Here is a 21,831-nt window from a genome sequence, read left to right as displayed (position 1 = left end):
AAGCAGATCATAAACTACAATTTTGAGAGCCTCCCATTCAAGTACCTTGGGATGCCTTTCACATCGAGAAGGTTCTCAGTCATAGATTGTGATTATTTGGTAGACAAGATGACAGCCCAGATCAGAGTCTGGTATGCAAAAAACCTCTCCTACAATGCTCGCCTCCAGCTAGTCAACTCCGTCCTCATGAGTATAACCAACTACTAGTGTCAAGTTGTCATACTTCCCAATAAGGTCCTCCGACAAGTGAACGCAATTTGTAGATCTTTCCTGTGGTATGGCTCCACTGAATTCAAGAGCCCTGCGAACATTAGCTGGAAGAAAGTGTGTAAGCCAAAGAAAGAAGGGGGCCTTAGAATAAGAGACTTAGAGTCTTGGAATTTAGCTGCGGTTGGTAAAGTGGCTTGGCACATTAGCATCCTCTAGGAGTCCCTTTGGGTTAAATGGATACATGAGGTGTACATGAAAGGAGGCAACTCGTTACGTTTCAACCCCCCATCACATACAGCTCGGTCGTTAAAAAGCTATGAAAGGTCAAGGATAAGTTAATGAGGTGGATGAACACACCATCATACTCTATCACAGAAGTATACAACGACCTTAAGGGAGGAGAAGAAAGAGTTAGGTGGAGCAACGTAGTATGGAGCAGGATTGCTACCCCTAGAAGCAGATTCATATCATGGTAGGCGTTCAACAATAGTCTGAAAGAAAAACATCGCCTTAAGCTTGTTGGAGTCGTCGATATTGAAACATGCCCAATTTGTGGTCTGGAAAGTGAAACAGTGAACCATCTATTTTTCCAATGCGTCTTTAGTTAGAAGTGCGTTGATAAACTGAAAGAATGGATTGGGACCAATAGAAAAATAGAGACACAGGAAGATACCCTCAAGAGGACCCATCTGGGCCGCCTCAAGAGAAAGCATTATGAGGCCATCCTTTGCAACCTCATCTATGCAATTTGGAGCGCCAGGAATGACGCCACGTGGAACCACACGGTATCAATGGTTAACCAAGTGGTAAGCAACGTCAAGGACGCTTCAGAGACTAGATTCAAATTCCTAGCATCCTTGAGAGGTGAATCAGCTTGAAGCTTCTTCACAGCTTTAGTCTCTATTGATGGTGTTTGTACTCAAATGCTACTTCAGCTCTCAATTTCTAGTGCGATTGTCCTCACAACAACTTCTGCCTTAGGCCTCGACTTTGTTCCTTCCTAGGTCCTCATTTATAGGCTGCTGTAGCCTTCGGCACTACCTATCCGGTCCTTCATGCCAGTTTCCGTCTCTACTGTCTCAGGCCGTGATGCCCTTTCATGTAGGGCTGGTTCTTAACGTTTGATAGGCCTGTTTTGTTTCTTTTTGTTGTCCTATCAAGTAGGGCATGTCCGATTGACAGAGCTTGGTTTGTGATTGGTTAATTCCTTGTATAGCCATTTTTTTTAGGTTTCCCGCTTATCTCCCGTGCATAGAAGAGTGACACTTTGAAACCCTTTCTAGAAGGTGGGCATTGTGTTCACACTGATGCAACTTTAAAAAAGCTAAGCTGAAAATCTTAAGGTCTTAGGCCCTTGTATCCCGTTTTTTACTTGGGTAATACAAAAATCTTATTCTTCAATAATAATAATAACAACAACAAATTCTTTCTTATAGTACGGAGGCTTTAAATGTATCTTAGTCTGAGAGAATTAAAGTATGTCTCGTTTTAAGGAACAATTAAGGGATATAAAAATTAAGAAAAGCACTAATGTTACACTACATGTAAAATAAAAATAAAGAACAACAAGTCATACAAAGTAGACCACAAATATTCAAAAACAGGCAAGATACAAAATTTAGCATTTGTTGTTATATTATTTTACAATCACGATCACTTAAAAGGTTGTTAGGAAGTTGATACACATAACCTGAAGAAAACATGTTTTTATTAGAACTAAGCCTTCCAATGTACTCATCTTCTTCCTCTTACTCTTGTTTGGGGTGTTTAAGTATAGATCAATAACCTGATGGTAAGCCATATAATGTTTTGTATAGAAAGGAACATTACATACTCTCTCCCTCCTGTTTTTCTTTCGCCTTCCCCTTCAACAAGGGAGACATTGATTATGTTAAAGACAACTGTTTCATGATTGTATATTCAGTTTTGTTGTCAATGCCTAAAACTAGCTTTATTTTACCTTGATTTGTTTTCAATGTTTCTTAACTTTAAAGAACATCCATTTTGTAACGTCTCATAATTGTGCTAGGAGAATTCAGTTTAATATGAGTAGGATTTGTTAAACCAAAACTTAAATATTAACTTTTTAAAAAATTATTTATCAAATACATCATATCTTTATTCAATTAAAAGTAACAAATTTTAAATTAAGCATACAGAATTTCTATAATAAATTATACAAATAATATACCAATTTAGTTTCAATTTAATAAAAAATCAAATTTTAAATTAGGTAAATATTGAATGTAACCACAAATATCCAAAAACAGGCATCTCTCACTCTTTAAAACATCTCAACACAACAAAAAAATACAATTAAAGGATATAAAAATAATAATGCACTACAGGTAAAAGTTAAAAATACATTTGCAACAGTGTAAACAAGATACAAAATATAATTTGTGTTGTTTTATTAATTTACAAGCGCATCCAATAGGGCATTAATTGTAAATTTTTTAAAAAATGGACACTTAGTTGAAAAAAAGCATCTACTGCGTAACAAATGATGCGATTTTTTTTATAGACGCAGCATAAAATTAATAAAAAAAATAGTAAAAAAAATAAAGAATATATGTTGCGCCACTGCTGAAAACCGCTACGTATAAGATCTTATATGCTGCAGTTCTTATACTTTTTTTCCTAAAAATCCCGCCATTTGTAAATATAGAAAGCCCTTGAAAAATTTTCATTTCTTGCTACTGTTTTCATCTTCAAACAACATACGAAAGCTTGATCTTCATTTTCATTTCTTGTTCATCTTATCCTACTGTTTTCTTGCTTCATTTTTGTATTCTTGCTTTATCTTCACCTTCCTTCATCTTCGTCAATTTCCCTCATTTTCGATAGTTGCTTGTTCATCTTCAATTTTTTTTAATGGTTGTTGACTAATTTTCTTTTTGTTTCTCATTGTAGATTGCATAACCTAATTGTAGAGCACGTTATCATCTAAATACCAAGTAATTTCTATTCAACTATCAAGTTTTATATTTGATATTTACTAATTTTTAGGGTAGATTGAAAGTTGTTTTATCTTATATATTTGAATATGATTTTACTTATGTATGTAGTTGTTTTTAAGTATTATCTTTTTTTCAAGTTTATGTTATTATTAGTTTATTAATTGTTTTGATTTATGTGTATTATTATTTGTTAATTGGAATATACATAATTTGAATAATTTGAATAATATGAAGGTTAATTAGTTTGAATAGGATATATGCTCAAATAGGGTTAATTATGGCTAATTAGAGTTAAGTGTATATTTTGATGTATGTGTATTAAATTTATTTTTAATGAATCACACCTAGGATGATAAAAGATCGTTCTTGGATATATGGTCAAAAAGTTCATGTGTCCTTTCGGCTTAGAGTACTACAAGATTCATTTTCGTCTGAATGATTTTGTATTGTATTGGAATGAAAATGAAAACTTAGACTAGTGTCTGAGGTGTGTGGGTTATCGCATTACAAGTGTAAAGGGACTCAAGATGGTAAAGGGCCCTCGGCTAAGTTATTGTGGTATCTTCCAATAATAACTAGATTCAAGTGCTTGTTTTCCATAAAGAAAGATGCGTCAAATTTGAGGTGGCATACAAATAGTGTGAAGAAAGGTCACTTGCTCACACATCCAGCTGATTCTCCAGGGTGGAAGACTATTAATAGGTTACATAAGACATTTAGGGATGAAGATCTTAATTTAAGGCTTGGCCTGTGTACGGATGAAATGAACTCATTCAGCAATCTAGTTCTCAACATAGTACTTGGCTAGTACGATTATTTATAATTTTCCTCCTTGGTTGTTTATGAAGTGTATGTACATATGCTTTCGCTTCTAATCTCGGGTCCTAAACAACTTAGAAATGACATAAGTGTATATCTTGCACCTCTTGTTGAGGATTTGAGAAAGATGTGGGATGAAGGGGTATCGATGTTCGATGCACATGCTAATGAGGAGTTCACATTACGTGCAGTGCTTTTATGCACCGTCAATGATTTTCCGGCATATGGCAACTTATCAGGGTATAAGAACAAAAGGAAGAAAGCATGCCCAATATGTATCGAGGACATGGAATCCACTTGGATTTCTAAGAGTAAACATGTATTCATTAACCATCGAAAGTTCCTCTCACGAGATCACCAATATCGTAAGAAATAAAAGACGTTCAACGCAGGGGCTGAGGATCGTGTAGCTCATCGACTGTTGACCAGTTATGAGGTTCACGAACATGTTAAGGGAGTTGAAACTGTATTTGGTAAAACAGTGCAAGTGCAAAGGAGTGAAGACCAACTATGAAAAAAAGAATCAATCTTTTCGAAGCTTCCATATTTGAGAGATCTACAAGATAGGCAATGTGTTGAAATTGTTCATTGCCATTGCTATACACAAATGAGACACTACAAAGATCAACTTGTATTTGTACTTTTATTTCTTGCATTATTATCCATAATATTTACAAACTGAAAGCAAGCACTACAAACTATTCACTTATTCTATTCATTTTAGCTTAAAAAGAGACATTTAATTGATTTACAAACCATTTTTCAAATAATTTTCCAAGTTATTTGACCAACTAAAAGAAACTATGATTACCAATAAGACATTTGTCAAATAGGAATTTTGTGTAATACCTTAAGTTTATATTTGATTGTTTATGTAAAAAAAGTAAGTATCTCAATTTATTAAAAATCAACAATATAAGCTTTACAACATTTTATTCATTTTAGCATATAAAACCTTTTTTTAAACTTTAATAGATTTATAAAAAAAATGTTTTTAAAGTTATTTGACCAATATTTGTTCAACATCTATAGGCATATAGAGATTATCAATAACATATTTTCTCTTAGATCTTCTCTCTTTATTAAGAAGGACTTCAACCTTTACATCTTCAAATCCTCTCCATGATGTGATGAGTATGTTAGATACTTTTGGTTTCCATGAGGACAAAAGGATGTACAACTAATGAGGATGGAGTATTTCAAATTAATATTGTTGGATTAACGGTCATTTAAAGTTCTCTCACACAACTATATTTTCAATATATATATATATATATATATATATATATATATATATATATATATATATATATATATATATATATATATATATATATATATATATTATATATATATATATATATATATATATATATATATATATATATATATATATATATATATATATATATATATATATATATATATACTCTTTGACTATGCTTTATAAAGGTTGTAATACAGTTGTTGGAAATTTCGTATAAATTGGTGTTATTTCATTCATTTGGATACACACAAGTCTTAGTCTTCTCTAATTCTATTTACTTGTGCAAGTGTGGTATTTGCTTCACACCTCAAGTAGAGAGTTCCCATTGCTTTTAGTAGATGTGTTAACCCTGAGAAAGTACCTCCTATTTACATTTGGGATAATAGGGAAATAATTTTCTTAATGCAACGACAAGGTTATGTCACACCATACTTTTCCTTATCAAACACATGATAAATATATGCAACTCTATACACATTTCTCATATACTCATGTAATACAAATTATCATTGCTAATATTTGTTGATGATTGTAGCCATAAGAAGACATTTTGAAAACCTTGTAAAGGCCTAAATTTCCATCAAATTCACAACGCATACAAATTGTCTCATCACAAATAAAAATAGGTGTCTACAAGAACTTATAAATACTAGAATGTGGAATAAATAATAACAACTGTTATACCGTCTAAACCCCAGGAAAACATGCATAATAAAATCTAACTTAACTAAGGGTGTAAAGAAATAACAACGTTTGATATGTGAATTGTACAACTATGTAGGAAATGGATACTACAAAGTACTAACGAATCAGAGATTAGTATTAAAATATATATAATTCTAATTAGTTAACTTAGATACATATCAATTGTGTGCTAGAACTAAGAAAACATTGAAAGTAAGAAGCATAAAATTTATGTTGCTTTTTCTTTCTTTTTTTCTCAGATAATTTTTCTATCACTGATAACAAGGTGTATATATACATGCAAACAAAGTCAAAAATCCTATTTGAAAATCTTTTCTAAATAAACCTTAATATTATTCATATTACAAACTACTAGGTCATTGAGTCTTTTACCTTAATTATATTAACTTGGTCAATAAGTAATTATTAATTTATTTTGTGTGACATTTTAGAATTATACATTTAACTCTATTTAGTCTAATCTAATTAGTCCAAAATTGTACGAACGTCCATTTATTAAATGTACAATTTATATCCTCATATTAATCCTATATGTATTCAGTATGTATTATTAGATTGATCCTCGGACATATTCCTTCACTTTCCCACTTGTCTGTAGACGACAAGATGACAATACTTGCATTTACTAAGTGTGATGATATCAAATTTTACCATTATAATACACAACTCCTTGTGATACTAAAGTGTTTCTACAAAATCCTTTCTTTCTCTCTTTGAATTTCAACAAATTTTATCCGAGTTACAAATTAGCATAGGATGTAAGGTTATGCTTTAATTCTTAGTTATCAGTCACAAGTAGCCCGTATATCAATTCTACCAAGATAAAACGACTTATTCAATCTTGTAAACCAATTGCATACGAAAGTGATGTTGTTCCCACTTACTTCTTGTCCATACAAAATCCTTCTTCATTGTTGAGAAAATAAAACTTTTTGATTGCCTTGTCAAATCAAAGATTTTAACTTCTGAAATATTATATCAAAACAATGGTCTGATTACATCACAAGGGGAGATATTGTGTGATGTGATCTATACCACAAAGGAAGATATTGTTAGAATTAATATGCGGAAGTTGTAGTGAATTATTGATTTTGGTTAATAAATATTGAAGATGCTAGTATGAAAAAATAAAGAGGAGAGTTGATGGCTTTTGTGAAAAAAGGTTTCTTGTATTATGTGGCTTAATTACAAATGAGAGCATGCAACATATATATATAGTGCTTCTATGTTGGTGCTTTCACCATCATTATGTTTCTAGTCTTTTCTACAACTTGTAGATAGTTCTAGGCTATTAGCTTTAGGGTGTTAGTCTAGATATTTCTAGGATATCATAGATTTTTGTTTACTTATTTCTAGATACATTATTCCCTAGATTTTTCTAGATTATATTATTTAACACTCCCCCTTAATCTGAAAAATCTTGGCTTCATAGCTGTCTTCTAAATTTGATGAACTTTTCCGTTGGAAGTGCCTTGGTAAATATGTCTGCGAGTTGCTCCCCTGTCTTGTAGAATTGTAGCTCGATCTCTTGTTTCTCGACCAATTCTCGAATGAAGTGGTTTCGAATCTCAATATGCTTTGTGCGACTATGGAAGACTGGATTCTTTGTCATGGCTATTGCTGATATATTGTCACAATAGATGGTAATTGCATCTTCTGTCTTTTGTTGTAGATCTTTTAAGATTCTTCTTAGCCATACTACTTCACATGTCGCGCTTGTAGCTGATACGTATTCTGCTTCTGATGATGATAGTGCTACTGTAGCTTGTTTCTTTGATGACCATGAGATAGACTTGGACCCTAGTTGGAACACGAATCCACTCGTACTTCTTCGATCGTCGATGCTTCCTGCCCAGTCACTATCCGTGTAGCCTATGAGCTTGTAGTCTGCTTCGGACTCGTACATTATCCCATAGCTTTTTGGCTGCTGCTAAGTGAGCTTTGCTTGGCTCACTCATAAACCTTGAGATGATGTTGACTGCATGAACGATGTCTGGTCTTGTATATGTAAGATATATGAGAGATCCGACTAAACTTCGGTAGATTGATGCATCCACCTTTTCTTTTCCATCATTCTTTAAGAGCTTCTCATTTGTAGCCATTGGCTTATAATCGCTCATGTTGAATTTTTTGAGCATATCCTCGACATATTTTTCTTGTGAGAGAAATATTTTACCTGGACTTTGCTTGACTTGCATGCCAAGGAAGTACTTCATAGCTCCGAGGTCTGTCATTTCATATTTTGACATCATTGTCTTTTTGAAGTCTTCTATCATCCTCGGATCGGTGCCTGTGTAGATTAGATCATCTATGTATAGGCATAAGATGAGAAACTTTGGCCCTTGGGTCTTGATATAGAGTGATGGCTCATTTGGGCTTTTTTCAAAGCCATTTTGGAGAAGATATCAACAAGCTCCCATGTGTCGTTCTTTTCTATCATCTTGATCTCCTCGTTCATGGCTTCGATCCATCTTTCTTCTTGAGCTGCTTCTTGAAAGTTTTGTGGTTCTTCAGCAAAGAGTGCCATGATGGTGTGATTGCATTGATAATCTTCGAAGTAGCTTGGTGGACATCGATCTCGTTGTGATCTTCGAACTTGTTGAGCTGGGCTTGAGTGACTTAACTCCAACCTTGAGCTTTGTGATGTAGATGGACTTCTTGGGCTCCTTGATGGTGTTCCTGGATTGGTTGATGGTGATGGACTTGCAGATGATTGAGTTGGTGACTGATTTGGATCTTCTCCTTCATCTGGGCTTGGTGGTGGAATGACTTCTACTGAAACTTCAACATCGTTCTCGTTCCATTGCCATTGGGCCTTTTCGTCGAATATGACATTTCTTGAGATGATCAACTTCTTAGATTCGGGCTGATAGAGACGATATCCTTTGACTCGTCACTGTATCCAATGAAGATACATTTTTCTCCTTTTTCATCTAGCTTGTCCCGATTCTCCTTCGAAACGTGGGCATATGCAATGCATCCGAAAACTTTGACATGCTCGACCTTTGGTTTCCTTTTTTGCCAAGCTTCGTAGGGTGTCATACTCTTCAATGCTTTCGTGGGAGATCTGTTGAGGATGTAAATAGCTGTGTGGACAGCTTTTGCCCAAAAATAGTTAGGCAAATTTTTTCCTTGCATCATGCTGCGGGCCATTTCAGCAATTGTACGATTTCTTCTTTCTGCAACGCCATTTTGTTGTGGTGTGCGTCTGACTGTGAGCTCCTTTTCGATGCCATGCTCTTTACAAAATTTGTTGAATTCATTACTTGTGAATTCTCCCCCACGATCGGTTCGTAGAACCTTTATTGAATGCCCACTTTGTTTTTCTGTGAGGGCTTTGAATTGCATGAAATGGGATAATGCTTCTGATTTTTTCTCCAAAAAATATACCCACATAATGCGTGAAAAGTCATCAACGAACAACAGAAAATATCTTTTTCCGCCAAGAGACGGATTCTTGGTAGGGCCCCATACATCTGCATGGACAACTTCTAATGGAGCTCTGGCCATCCAAGACGAGGTTGGAAATGGCGATCTATGCATTTTGCCATATATACAACCCTCACAAATTTTCTTTTCATTGGTGATTGGTGGTAGCCCAATCACTATTTCTCTATTTTTCAACAGTTTTAGACTGTCGAAATTTAATGCCCGAATCTTAAATGCCATAAGGTGGATTCATCCATTATTGAACTTAGTGCAATATTAAACTCTGATTGCATTTTAAGTAGGAATATTTTATTAGGAGCCATTTTAGTAGTGGTAATTAATTGCCCCTTTTTCTTGTCATATATGTGGCATTGATTATTATCAAATTTTACCATGTAGCACTTTTGGACTAATTGTCCCACGCTTAACAAATTTTGTGCGTGCCCGTGGACATAAAATACATCGGGGATGAATTTAGAGGAGCCATTTTTTGTTTTAACAACAATTGTTCCTTTTCCGACAACTACTTGGTTACTCCCATCACCAAGTGTTATTTGTGATTTTATATTTTCATCAAGATTAGCAAATGAATTTTTATTTCCGGTCATGTGGTTGGAGCAACCACTATCGATGTACCATGTGTCAGTTTGCTCTTCTTGAGCATTCAGACATGTGTAAAATAATTGATCATTATTTTCTGTGAAATTAGCCTCTTCCTTTTGCCGGAAATAACAATCTTTTTCAAAATGAGAGTGTCGTGTACATCTTTTGCATTTGTACCGACAATCTCTTGTGTTATGATTGTTTTTCTTGCATAATATGCAATAAGAGTTGTTATCTCGGCTCCCTTGATTTTTATTATTTCCTCTCCCCCTACCACGGTTGTTAAAAATGCCCTTTTTTGGTTGAAAATTTTTACCGTGGCCATTTATATTTTCTCCATTATTAGAAAATTTTAATTTAGCCTGAAAAGCTTGTTCAATTGGTTGCTCTTCAAATTTACGCATTCTTTCTTCATGTGCTAATAAAGAGCCCATTAATTCAGTCATGGTGAGTGAATTTAAATCTTTATTAGATTCTTCTATAGCAGCCACAATATGATCAAATTTTTTTTTTAAAGTTCTTAATATTTTCCGAATTATTTAACATCTTCAATGGTGTCTCCATTGGATCGAATTTGGTTAACAATATTTGAGACTCAGTCGGTATATGATTGAATTGACTCATTATTGGTCATTTGCATACTATCAAATTGACCCATAAAGATTGTAGTTTGAAGAGTATTACCTTTTCGGAGCCTCGATATTTTGTCTCCAAAGTGCTCCATGCCTCCTTTGCCGTTGTGGCGGTCATGATTGTTGGTAGGATCGTCTCATCTACTCCACGATATATTATAGAGAGGGCATAATGATCCCTTCTTTTGTTTTGCTTGTATTAACACTTTTTAGTGTCATCCCAAGAAGCATCTTCATTGGCATCTTTGGGTTGCTCATAACCATCTTGAATGATTTCCCATATATCTTGGGTAATGAAAATTGATTTCATTTGCATACTCCATTGATCAAATTTCTCCCCTTTAAATATAGGTACTCAATTAACTTGGGGATTAAATATGTTTGTGTTTGTGTTTGAATTTGGGTTAGGGGAGGCCATTTATATATATGTGGAGTTGGTATTGATATGAAATTTGGATGATATATGATTGAAAAAAGAAGGCTTTGGATTAGTGGCTCTTGATACCAACTGTTAGAATTAATATGCGGAAGTTGTAGTGAATTATTGATTTTGGTTAATAAATATTGAAGATGCTAGTATGAAAAAATAAAGAGGAGAGTTGATGGCTTTTGTGAAAAAAGGTTTCTTGTATTATGTGGCTTAATTACAAATGAGAGCATGCAACATATATATATATAGTGCTTCTATGTTGGTGCTTTCACCATCATTATGTTTCTAGTCTTTTCTACAATTTGTAGATAGTTCTAGGCTATTAACTTTAGGGTGTTAGTCTAGATATTTCTAGGATATCATAGATTTTTGTTTACTTATTTCTAGATACATTATTCCCTAGATTTTTCTAGATTATATTATTTAACAGAGAGCTTTATAAATAAACCTTAGTGCCTCATGACATCACCATGCCACGCAGCTTTGCAAGAGATATCATCTATCTAACCATATACAATAAAGTTCAATATCTCGTTAGGGAAACAATTCCACTACCATTGCAATTCGATCATAGATGTCTTGGTTCAAATACTCACCAGCACGATCTAATCGTAGGGGGTTATTATTTTTACCAAGACGATTCCCTACTTCATCAAATTATTCTTTGGACCTTTTAAAGAATTCTTACGTTTGTAGCATGAGATAACGAAATCCTTTTTCTACTTAAATCCGCGATTAAAGTTGTAAATTAGTGTAACACCCTGCTAGATTGACCATTTCATTTCTTATTTTAAATTAAATAAAATATTAAAATTACATTCTACATCCTATTTTAGGGTGATTAGGTATTTTTATAAGTTTAAATGAATTTTATTTTTGAAATAAAAACTTTATTTAGGAAAGTTTAAAATTTATTGCATAACATATATACTTCTCGTTTTTTGCATTTTGTTAGCCCAATTTAAAGAACAAAAAAAAAATTATAGATGGTCAATTTTGACCACTTGGTCGTTCAAACAAGGGGTAGAACGAGGCTATTGAAAGGTTTTCGTAACCCACGTAATTATGGTGGTTAATCACCATAAATTACTTTATTAACATTACTAATTTATATGCCTGTGCAATGCACGGATATGTAAATGTGTGCACATACATATTATTAAAATGTAATAATAGATATAAACTAATGATTACAATGTGATTGTGATAAATTTTAAAAGTGAAGATATTAAAAATTCACAATTATTTAAATAATTTCAATTTACATGAGAAACAAATTGGTTTTGATTTTCTTAAAAAAATTACAGTAAATAGGAAACAAAATAAGGTAATAATTTTCATTAACAAAAGTTATTTAATTATCTTATCTTATATAAATACATACTATAGTAGTTTATATCTTTTTGTTATGTAATTTGCTCAATTTAAATTAAACATAGTTAATTAGATATTTGGTTTTTCTTTTTTTCTTTTTTTTTAATTGATATGAGTTGACATTATTGTGTACTAATAACTTGCCAAATAATTAAAATTTAGAAAAATCTCAACAATCTAAGTGGCAGAATTCCTAAGGGAGTGTCATTTGAAATTTTCCAATCTTTTTAATAAATAGTATTATTGTTATGTAATTAACTTTATTTAAATTAAACATAGTGAATTAAATGTTTGGTTTTTTTTAATTGGTAGAAGTAATCATTATCGTGTTAAAAAAAACTTGTCAAATGATTAAAATTTAGCAAATCTGAACAATCCAAGTAGCAGAACTTACGAGAGAGTGCCACGTGGAATCTTTCGATCTTTTAAATAGATAGTATGATTAGATGTTTGAATTTTTTTTTTTAACTGGTAGAAGTTAATATTATTGTGTAAAAATAACTTGCAAATGATTAAAATTTATCAAATCTCAATAATCCAAGTGGTTGAACTTCAAAAGAGTGCCACATGGAATTTTTCAATCTTTTTAATAGGCAGTATGATAGTATGATTGCTATGCAATTAGCTTTATTTAAATTAAATATAGTTAATTAAATGTTTGATTTTTTTAATTGGTAGAAGTTAACATGCTGTAAAAATAACTTGTCAAATAATAAAAATTTAGCAAATCTCAACAGTGCAAGTGGCAAAACTCCTAAAGGATTGCCACATGGAATTTTTCGATCTTTTTAATAGATAGTATGATAGTGTGATTGTTATGTAATTAGCTTTATTTAAATTAAACATAGATAATTAGATGCTTGTTTTTTTTATTTTAATTGGCAGAAGTTAATATTATTGTGTAAAAATAACTTATCAAATGATTAAAATTTAGCAAATCTCAATAATTCAAATAGCAGAACTCCTAAGGGAGTGCCACATGGACTTTTCTAATATTTTTAATAAATAGTATTGTGTAAAAATAACTTGTCAAATGATTAAAATTTAGCAAATCTTAACAATTTAAGTGGCAGAATTCCCGAGGGAGTGCCACATGGAAATTTTCAATATTTTTAATAGATAGTATGATATGATCCTTTCTAAGTCTTTTGGCTTGCAAAAGAAGAAAAACATTAGTCCATTTTGTTCTCTTTCCTTTCAACATTGGTGAGGATAAAAATGGTCTTTTGGTTGTGTTAGAGTATATAACATATTTTGGGGCCTCAATCATCAACTTAAGCTTTTGGTTGAGCCCCAAAATCTATTATATACTCCAACAGGTTGCTCTTGTGTTCTTGGTAACTACGGACTTGATCATCCAATTTTTATCATAAGTTTCGTTTAGTTCTCAAATTTTTTAATAACAACTTTTTACGTATTGTTTTATGGTATTTTCATGTGTTTTTTTTTTTATTATTTGGCCGAAATTTTAAGGAGTTTTAAGGGTTTTGATTTGTGTTGTTTCGTGCGTGCAATTGTGTTGAAAATAATATTTTGATGTATATTTAATCAATCTTCTATCTAGATTTATCTTTTGTTGAATAATATGTTTAATAAACAGTTTTGTTTTGGGTACAAGACCCCAATATTAATTGGGCCTCACATATGGTCAAAGAAGTCCTATGACTTGATCAAGCTCAAGTCAAACATAGTCAATAAAATATCAAGCCCAAGTCAAACATAGTCAATAAAATATCAAGCCCAATTCTGCATTGCGAATCGATCTACTTTATGATTTATCAGTCCGAAAAGCAGATACGGTTAGTTTCAATATCAGTACGAAGCAAATGACTATAAATACTCACAAAATGTCCTAATGAAGTAAGTTTTTCTCCCATATTCTCTCCAAGTGATTCAATTCTCATATTCATATTCAATTGTTAACTAACTTAAGCATCGGAAGGGCTTTCCCGGGTGCCGTCCCCGGGATAGTAACCTTTGTTCGTTTTGTAGGTTCATTCGAAGATCTTCAACCTCCTTCGACTACATTCAACTGCATTCGACGTCACAGATTTGAACTGAGCTACCCTACACTTCGACACTTGGACTTTTTGCTTGGAGTTACAGCATAAATTACCCTTCCCCCACTTAATACAAATTGCAACTAAGTTTCACCCGAAACAGTTTGGCGCCGTCTGTAGGGAAGACTAACACCTCACTCTGAACTCGAACTGAAAGCCATGCCTCCAAATAGAAATACCCAGGCTCGTAGTCATCAGTCGGGACCTCACCCGTCTGAAGCAAACAGCTCCGGCCATGCTTGTAATCTCAATCCTCCAATTCCTAATCCGAATTCTAACCCGGATCCTGTCACCCATCAAGAGCTTCAAGAATTTGAAACTCTTCTCACTGCTCAGATTCAAGAGCACATCACTCAAGCCTTTAAGTCAATTCCAATTAGATCATCTCCTAATGTTGAAAATTAACAAGTCCAACCTTCTCCAAGGAGGAGATCTACACCCATTCACAAGCCTACCCCACTCAATTACTATGTAGAGGATGTAGCTGAAAGCCAGGAAACACTGCCCACTCAAAATCGTAAGGCTAATTACGCACCTCCTCATGACATTAGAAAAGAATATTCTCATCAGCCGACCAGAGGCAGTCATCATCGTAACATCTCGGCACAACCATTGTATCATCCCAACCCTAACTAGGAAAGGGAGAGACAAGACCCTAATCCTAACCGGGGAAGGGAAGAACGTCGACAAGATCCTAACCAGACAAAGGCACACTCTATCATGGATATTGGAAAGATAATTACCAGTCGAAAGCTTCGTTCCGGGGAGTTAGATGCTCGTGCTCTCATCTCTAAGAGAAAAGAAAAAGAACACACTTATCAACAATCCCCATCTCGACGGGAGGAAGTATCCTGTCAAAGCCCACTAAAGCATGATCAAGATAAGTTTGAAGAAGGAGGACCTGAATATGCTCCATTTGTATTAAAGACCCCCTGTCTGCTCGAGTTTTAGCTACTCCTAACCGGAGTAAAGTCAAGATTCCGAACATGGTGTCCTTTGATGGAACCCAAGATCCTCAAGAACACATAGAATCATATCGGGCTCACATGGCAGTTAATACTACATGTAAAGCTTTTCTTTGTAAGTTCTTTCCTACTACCCTAAGCGGATTAGCTTTATCTTGGTATACTTCACTACCTTGTGGGAGCGTTGAAAGTTTCGCTCAACTTGAGAAGATATTCTTAGATCAATTTATTGTCTTTAAGAGACAAAAGAAGTCATGTATTCACCTTATGTCTGTCATCCAACAAGAAGGAGAGTTAGTCTCCAGTTACATCAAGAGGTTCCATGATGAAGTCTTGACCATTACGAACATAAGTGATTCTGCAACTGTGTCGACACTCATTAATGGATTGAGAACTCATAAATTAAAATGGCATCTCATTGAGAATGGAGTTTCCTCCTATGTTGAAGCAATGCAAATCGCTCAAAGGTTTGTTCAAGCCTCAGAAATTTGCACACCTATAGACTCTCAAGCTAAGAAGAAGAAGAATGATAAACTACAATCCCAATCTCAACCACATGCAAAACCTTACCAAAAAGAATATACTGGATACTCTCAAATGGGGTCAGGTAGGCAAGAACCTCCTGGGTTTGATCACAATTAGTCAGTGGAATGGTCAAAAGAGCTGAAGGATGGGTCTATGAACCTCGATTCAACAGGAACCAAAAGGACATTTTCTGTGCCATTAGATCTAAACTTCCACAACCTCCTCAAGTGAGTACTTCAATGAATAGAAGAAATATGGACTTGTGGTGTGAGTATCACAAGGAGCATGGTCATACCCTTGCTCATTGCCGAGAACTTAAGAAAGTCCTTGATCGACTCGCAAATGAAGGAAAATTGGGACGATTCATCAATCGAAATCAACAGTACCAACCTTATCGGTCTAGGCAAGGGTCATACAATAATCAAGGGTTGGATCAAAACTCTAATGGGAAAAAAGAGAAGTAGACTAGTGTCACCGAAGGTTTTATCAAAGTCGTATACGGTGAATACTCCAAATTTTAGGCAGGTGATATGTTCATCAAGGATAGTGTTCATTCTTTGATAAAGTCCAGCATCACTACCAGTAAATCTCATGCCATGAAAGTAACAAGTACTCTGAAGTCTAGTAGTAAGCTATAATCGACCATTGTAAGAGGCTATTATACCTTGTTAAGAAATTAAATATGTAATGAAATCCTTTGAACATCAAGATGAAAATCTATGTAATGGAAGATTGAGAAAATCGTGAATGAATGAATGATAAAGTTAGGAAAAACTTTGTGTGATGTCCAATCTCAACAAATTAGCCTATTTTCCATTTCAGGATTCTTTGTCAGCCCTTGGCACGAAGATCCTTATAGACATGGTCCGAAACTAATTTGGGTGGCAAGCTAGCCCCAAGTTAGCCAATTCATTTCAGGACTCTTTGTCAGCCCTTGACACGAAGATCCTTATAGTCATGGTCTGAAACTAATTTGGGTGACAAGCTAGCCCCAAGTTAGCCAATTCATTTCAGGACTCTTTGTTAGCCTTTGGCACGAAGATCCTTATAGTTTTTGTCCAGATATAATTTGGGTAGCAAGTTAGTACAAATTACCAATTTTCTTTAGGACTCCTTGTCAGCCTTTGGCACGAAGAACCTTATAGTCTTTGTCTAGACATAATTTGGGTGGCAAGTTAGCCCCAAATTACCAATTTGTTTCGGACTCTTTGTCGGCCTTTGGCAAGAAGATCCCTATAGTCATTGTCTAGAATTAAATTGGGTGGCAAGCTAGCCCCAAATTAGTTAATTTTTTCAAAACCCTTTTTCAGCCTTTGGCACAACGATCCCTACTTGATTATTTCAGGAGTCTTCGTCAAGCAAAGATCCTTTATCTTTCATTTTCATAGATCAATTTGGGTGGCTATGTGGCCCTAAATTATCTCAATCAAGCTAGGATTCTTTGTCAATCAAAGATCCTTTATTGTCACTTTTGTAGATCAATTTTGGATCTAAGGATCTAGACCTAAACAAACTAAGTTTCTCTATCAGCCTAAGGAACAAAGATCCTTGATAATCCCGACAACATGACATTTCATCAATTCTAACCGGGTTAGTCATCTCGCATCCTAACCGAATCAATCGACTTGGCTCAAATGTCGATCATGTTATTCAAATATCTCCACTCAAACACTGCTTTTGGTAAATTATCACCAATCCTAGCCGTATTATCCAAGCTTTGTTCAAATGTCACTTATTTTTATCAAATTTTATTTGCATCCCTACCTTGATTATCAATATCTTATCTTCGGACTACCCTTGACGCGACAAGTATTACTATCAAGGCTTCATTTCTTTGCTATGCTTATTGTATACTCTCAAAAATCCAAAGACCTTAAGGCTCCGATGATCAAGATTGTCCCTTATTGGAACATTTTAACCTTATAGAAGGTAGAAGGCCCTATATCATCCCAATGAAGTCAAACTCAAGTACTTCGGGGCTTGTTAGCCAAAGGCGACCCTCTAAGAACAAAACTAGACACCTTAGGGCCCTTATGATTAACGGTCATACTATAATAATAAATTCTAACTTTGATCCATGGAAGGTCTTGATTCTTTTTGTGAAGACTTGGATGACCATGGGGCTCATTAGCTCGATGATCATATGGAATATTTTACAACTCTTTCAGATGGTGTAATTAAGGTCTTAACTCTCTCAAATCATATCTAAGCCTTAGGGCTTATCGAAGCCAAGTTAATCCTAAGATATTCACTAACATCGGTCAAGGATAACAATATTAATCATGCAATAACCAAACGATCATCATCATTTGGAGCTAATAAGCTGCCCTACAAAACGAAGAGCATGAAGTATTGTCTAACGTTGAAGATCATTCGAACATTCCACGCCTTTGTAGGTTTATCGTCAAGTAAAAAATTAATCATTGTCTCCGGACTGATTTGAAGATCCTCACATGGTGCTCATTACAACCAAATGATAGCAATGAGTTCCTCTCCACTTGGAATATGTTGTCAAGAGAAGGGTGGAAAGGAAGTGTGTATGCTTACAAACCAAATTTAATATTTTAATTATATTTTGACAAGTTTTAAAAATTAAAACTTTTACCTCCTTTTGGTCTTAAGGTGAGTACTTCTCCTTAAGTTTTTCATAAGTGGTGAAAAGAATAGGCATGGACCCTTTATGTAAGGGAGAGTTTAGATGAGGAAGAGTTCACATGTACCTAGGGATGGTCATGGGTCCAGGACCCTGTAGGACCCGCCCCTTTTATAAGGGTCTGGGTCTTAATTTTTGAGACCCGTCGGATCCGGGTCCGGGTCTGGATCCAAATTTTTTTTGACGGGTCCGGGTCCGGGTCCTAATATGAAGACCCGGACCCTAAACTTTTAAAATTTAAATTTTATATTTTTCACTGGATGGGCGTGGAACTGGGAGTGCCTTCTCATTCTCAAATATCACAAAATCCTCGAAAACCCTAATTTTTTTCTCTTCTCCAATCTCGACTTCTCCTGTCCAGTAACCAGTTCTCCTCTAATCCTGTGCGGCTGTGCCTTCTCGACTTCTCCTCTAAATCCCTAATCCTCCGCCTTCTCGACTTCCCTAATCCTCCGCCTTCTCGACTTCTCCTCTAAATCCCTAATCCTCCGCCTTCTCGACATCTTTCTAGTTTCTCTGGCTCTAGTCCTCCGCGGCTCCACCTCTGCGACATCACCATCGCCATTGCCATAGCCATCGCCTCGAAAACTCCAGGTATTCCATTTCTTTGATTTTGTTTAATTTTTCTTTAATTTTTCTTTGTATTGTGTATTAATTTTCTCCATTTTTTGTTCTAGAATCATCTGACTTGTAATATATATGTTGTGGGATCTCAAGAAACTGACTTGTAAATTGTAATATCTGAAAATTTGGGTCTTTTGAAACTGACTTCTCTTTCATTATTAGGGATTTCGTTATACTGTAAGTTTTTGAATACTTATGATTGTTAATTTTTTTGATTTATATGTAAGTTTTAGCTTTCTGTTTTGGAATGTATGCCCTCAGCCCCTCACTGTATCATCTGTATGCTGTGTGTCTTTATCACTGTATCATCTGTATCACTGTATGACTGTATGCCCTCAGCCCCTCTTAAATCTATTGTTATGATTTGAAAACGAATTTAGATTTATTGTTATGGTTTTGATATGAAATATATTGATTGAATAGGTGTTTAAATTTAGATTTATAGTCGTATTCGTATAGATAATGGATGAAAATCAATCACAATGTACGTCCAAATCAGTTGCACAACCACAAAATGATTTTGGTATGGAGTCAAAAAATACATTGAATGTGGATGAAGAAGGGTTCATTAATGATAATGTTGATGGTATTCCAAGTTCTTGCACAAAAGATAAGGGAAGGAAAACAACCTCTGAGGCATGGAATTATTTTGTAAGAGAGGAAGTAAATGGTGTGACTAGAGCTGTTTGTAAGCGTTGTGGTGTTAGTCTAGTAACTAGTGGTAGTAGTGGAACTTCTCATCTCTTGAAACACACAAAGAAAGTTTGTTCAGGAAGACATTTGAATCTTGCATGTGGTCAAACAACTTTAAGAGTTAAGAAGAAATGTGATGGGTCAAGTTCTTTGGAATATAGTGGTAAAAGCAACCTTAAAGAGTTCGACCAAGAATTTTCGAGAAGGGAATTAGTTTCCATGGTTATTATGCACGAGTATCCATTGTCTATGGTGGATCATATTGGGTTTAGGAGGTTTGTTGAAAGCCTTAATTCCAATTTTAAGATGATTTCTAGGTCCACATTAAAGCGAGATATCATGAAGATGTTTAAAGAAGAAAAACTTTCTCTACATAAATTGCTCGATCATAATGAAAGTAGAATTGCAATCACTACTGATATGTGGACTGTAACCAACCAGAAGAAGGGTTACATGGTCATAACTTCGCATTTTATTGATAAACAATGGGTCTTACGAAATCGCACCTTAAGGTAAAATCTTACTTATTTACTCATGTAATCATGTTACTTTTAATTTTATCATTTATCCTTTTAATTTTAATTCTATATAGGTTTTGCTATGTGCCTTGTCCTCACACCGGAGGTGTTATTGCAAAGGTAATGATGGATTGTTTGTCTCAATATTGTTTAGAAAATAAAATATCTGCTGTTGTTGTTGATAATGCCACTACTAATGATGCAATGATGAAGATTTTAATGAATAAGTTTGAGAAAAGGTCTTTGATGCTTGAGGGTGATCTTTTGCATTAACGTTGTAGTGCTCACATATTGAACCTAATAGTTCAAGATGGATTAGGGGTTATTAGTTCTGCGATTGAAAAAGTTCGTGATTGTGTGTCTTTTTGGATGTCAACTCCTAAAAGAATTGAAAATTTTGAGGAGGCTTGTCGTTTTTTGGACTTAGTTAACATTAAAAAACCTAGTATTGATTGTAAAACAAGATGGAATTCAACCTACTTGATGCTTAAAAGTGTTTTGACGTTTAAAGATGTGTTTTCAAGGTTAAGGCGAGTGAATAAAAAGATGAATTTTGTTGTTCCTAGTGATAAGGATTGGGAATTAGCTGAGCTTGTTTGTGATAAGTTAGAAATTTTTTACAATACAACTAATGTTTTTTCTGGAAGAAAGTTTATCACTATCAATCTTTTTTTCCGAAGGGTTTGTGAGATTAAGCTTGCTATGGGTAGGTGGTTACAAAGTGATGTTGAAATTATTAGATTGATGACAGAAAATATGCTTGAAAAATTTGACAAGTATTGGGAAAATATGTGTGAACTTTTGGCTATTGCTACTATCTTAGACCCGAGAAATAAAATGGATTGTGTGGAGTTTTATTTTAGGAAGTTTTTTGATGTTAATGAGGTTGATATGCAATTAGCAAGAGTTCGTAGGTGTCTTGATAATTTGGTTGTGGAATATCAAAGGAAAAGTGATATTGTGAAAAATGTGAATGATGTTGGGCAAAGTAGGAAACGACCTGCACCAAGTTCTATAGACAGTGCACAAGATGAATTTGCTCAATCTAAGAGAACTAAGGTTAGAAAGGTGAATAGGTGTGAATTGGATTTTTATTTAGAAGAAGAACCATTATCGGATGATGAGGATTTGGATATCCTTTATTGGTGGAAAGTAAATACGAAGTATCCGACTTTGCAAAAGATTGCGAAAGATATTCTTGCCATTCCTGTTTCTTCCGTTGCTTCAGAAAGTGCTTTTAGTACCGGAGGAAGAGTTATTAGCCCTCATCGTTCAAGACTTCATTCACAAACTGTGGAAGCATTAATGTGTTTACAAAATTGGATGATGGAAGACATAAAAGGTAAAAGTCTAACTTTTACTGA

The 21,831-nt window shown here is 34.3% G+C and overlaps 3 protein-coding genes across 3 annotated transcripts; 2 read left to right on the top strand and 1 right to left on the bottom strand.

Annotated features, from left to right (window-relative positions):
* Positions 1-9,605: 9,605 nt before the first annotated feature.
* On the bottom strand, positions 9,606-10,439 carry LOC130801009 (uncharacterized). The gene has a single exon (XM_057664760.1). The coding sequence runs from the start codon at positions 10,437-10,439 to the stop codon at positions 9,606-9,608; it is 834 nt and encodes a 277-aa protein (XP_057520743.1).
* A 5,036-nt stretch (positions 10,440-15,475) lies between these two features.
* On the top strand, positions 15,476-16,096 carry LOC130801008 (uncharacterized). Its single transcript, XM_057664759.1, has one exon. The coding sequence runs from the start codon at positions 15,476-15,478 to the stop codon at positions 16,094-16,096; it is 621 nt and encodes a 206-aa protein (XP_057520742.1).
* A 3,622-nt stretch (positions 16,097-19,718) lies between these two features.
* On the top strand, positions 19,719-21,156 carry LOC130801007 (zinc finger BED domain-containing protein RICESLEEPER 2-like). Its single transcript, XM_057664758.1, has 4 exons — positions 19,719-20,461; positions 20,542-20,723; positions 20,772-21,061; positions 21,148-21,156. Exons 1-4 carry the CDS (start codon positions 19,719-19,721, stop codon positions 21,154-21,156), a joined length of 1,224 nt encoding a protein of 407 aa, XP_057520741.1.
* Positions 21,157-21,831: the final 675 nt, after the last annotated feature.

Source organism: Amaranthus tricolor, chromosome 15 (assembly GCF_026212465.1).
Source record: "Amaranthus tricolor cultivar Red isolate AtriRed21 chromosome 15, ASM2621246v1, whole genome shotgun sequence".
Taxonomy (NCBI): domain Eukaryota; kingdom Viridiplantae; phylum Streptophyta; class Magnoliopsida; order Caryophyllales; family Amaranthaceae; genus Amaranthus; species Amaranthus tricolor.
This window is presented reverse-complemented; position numbering and strand designations above follow the sequence as displayed.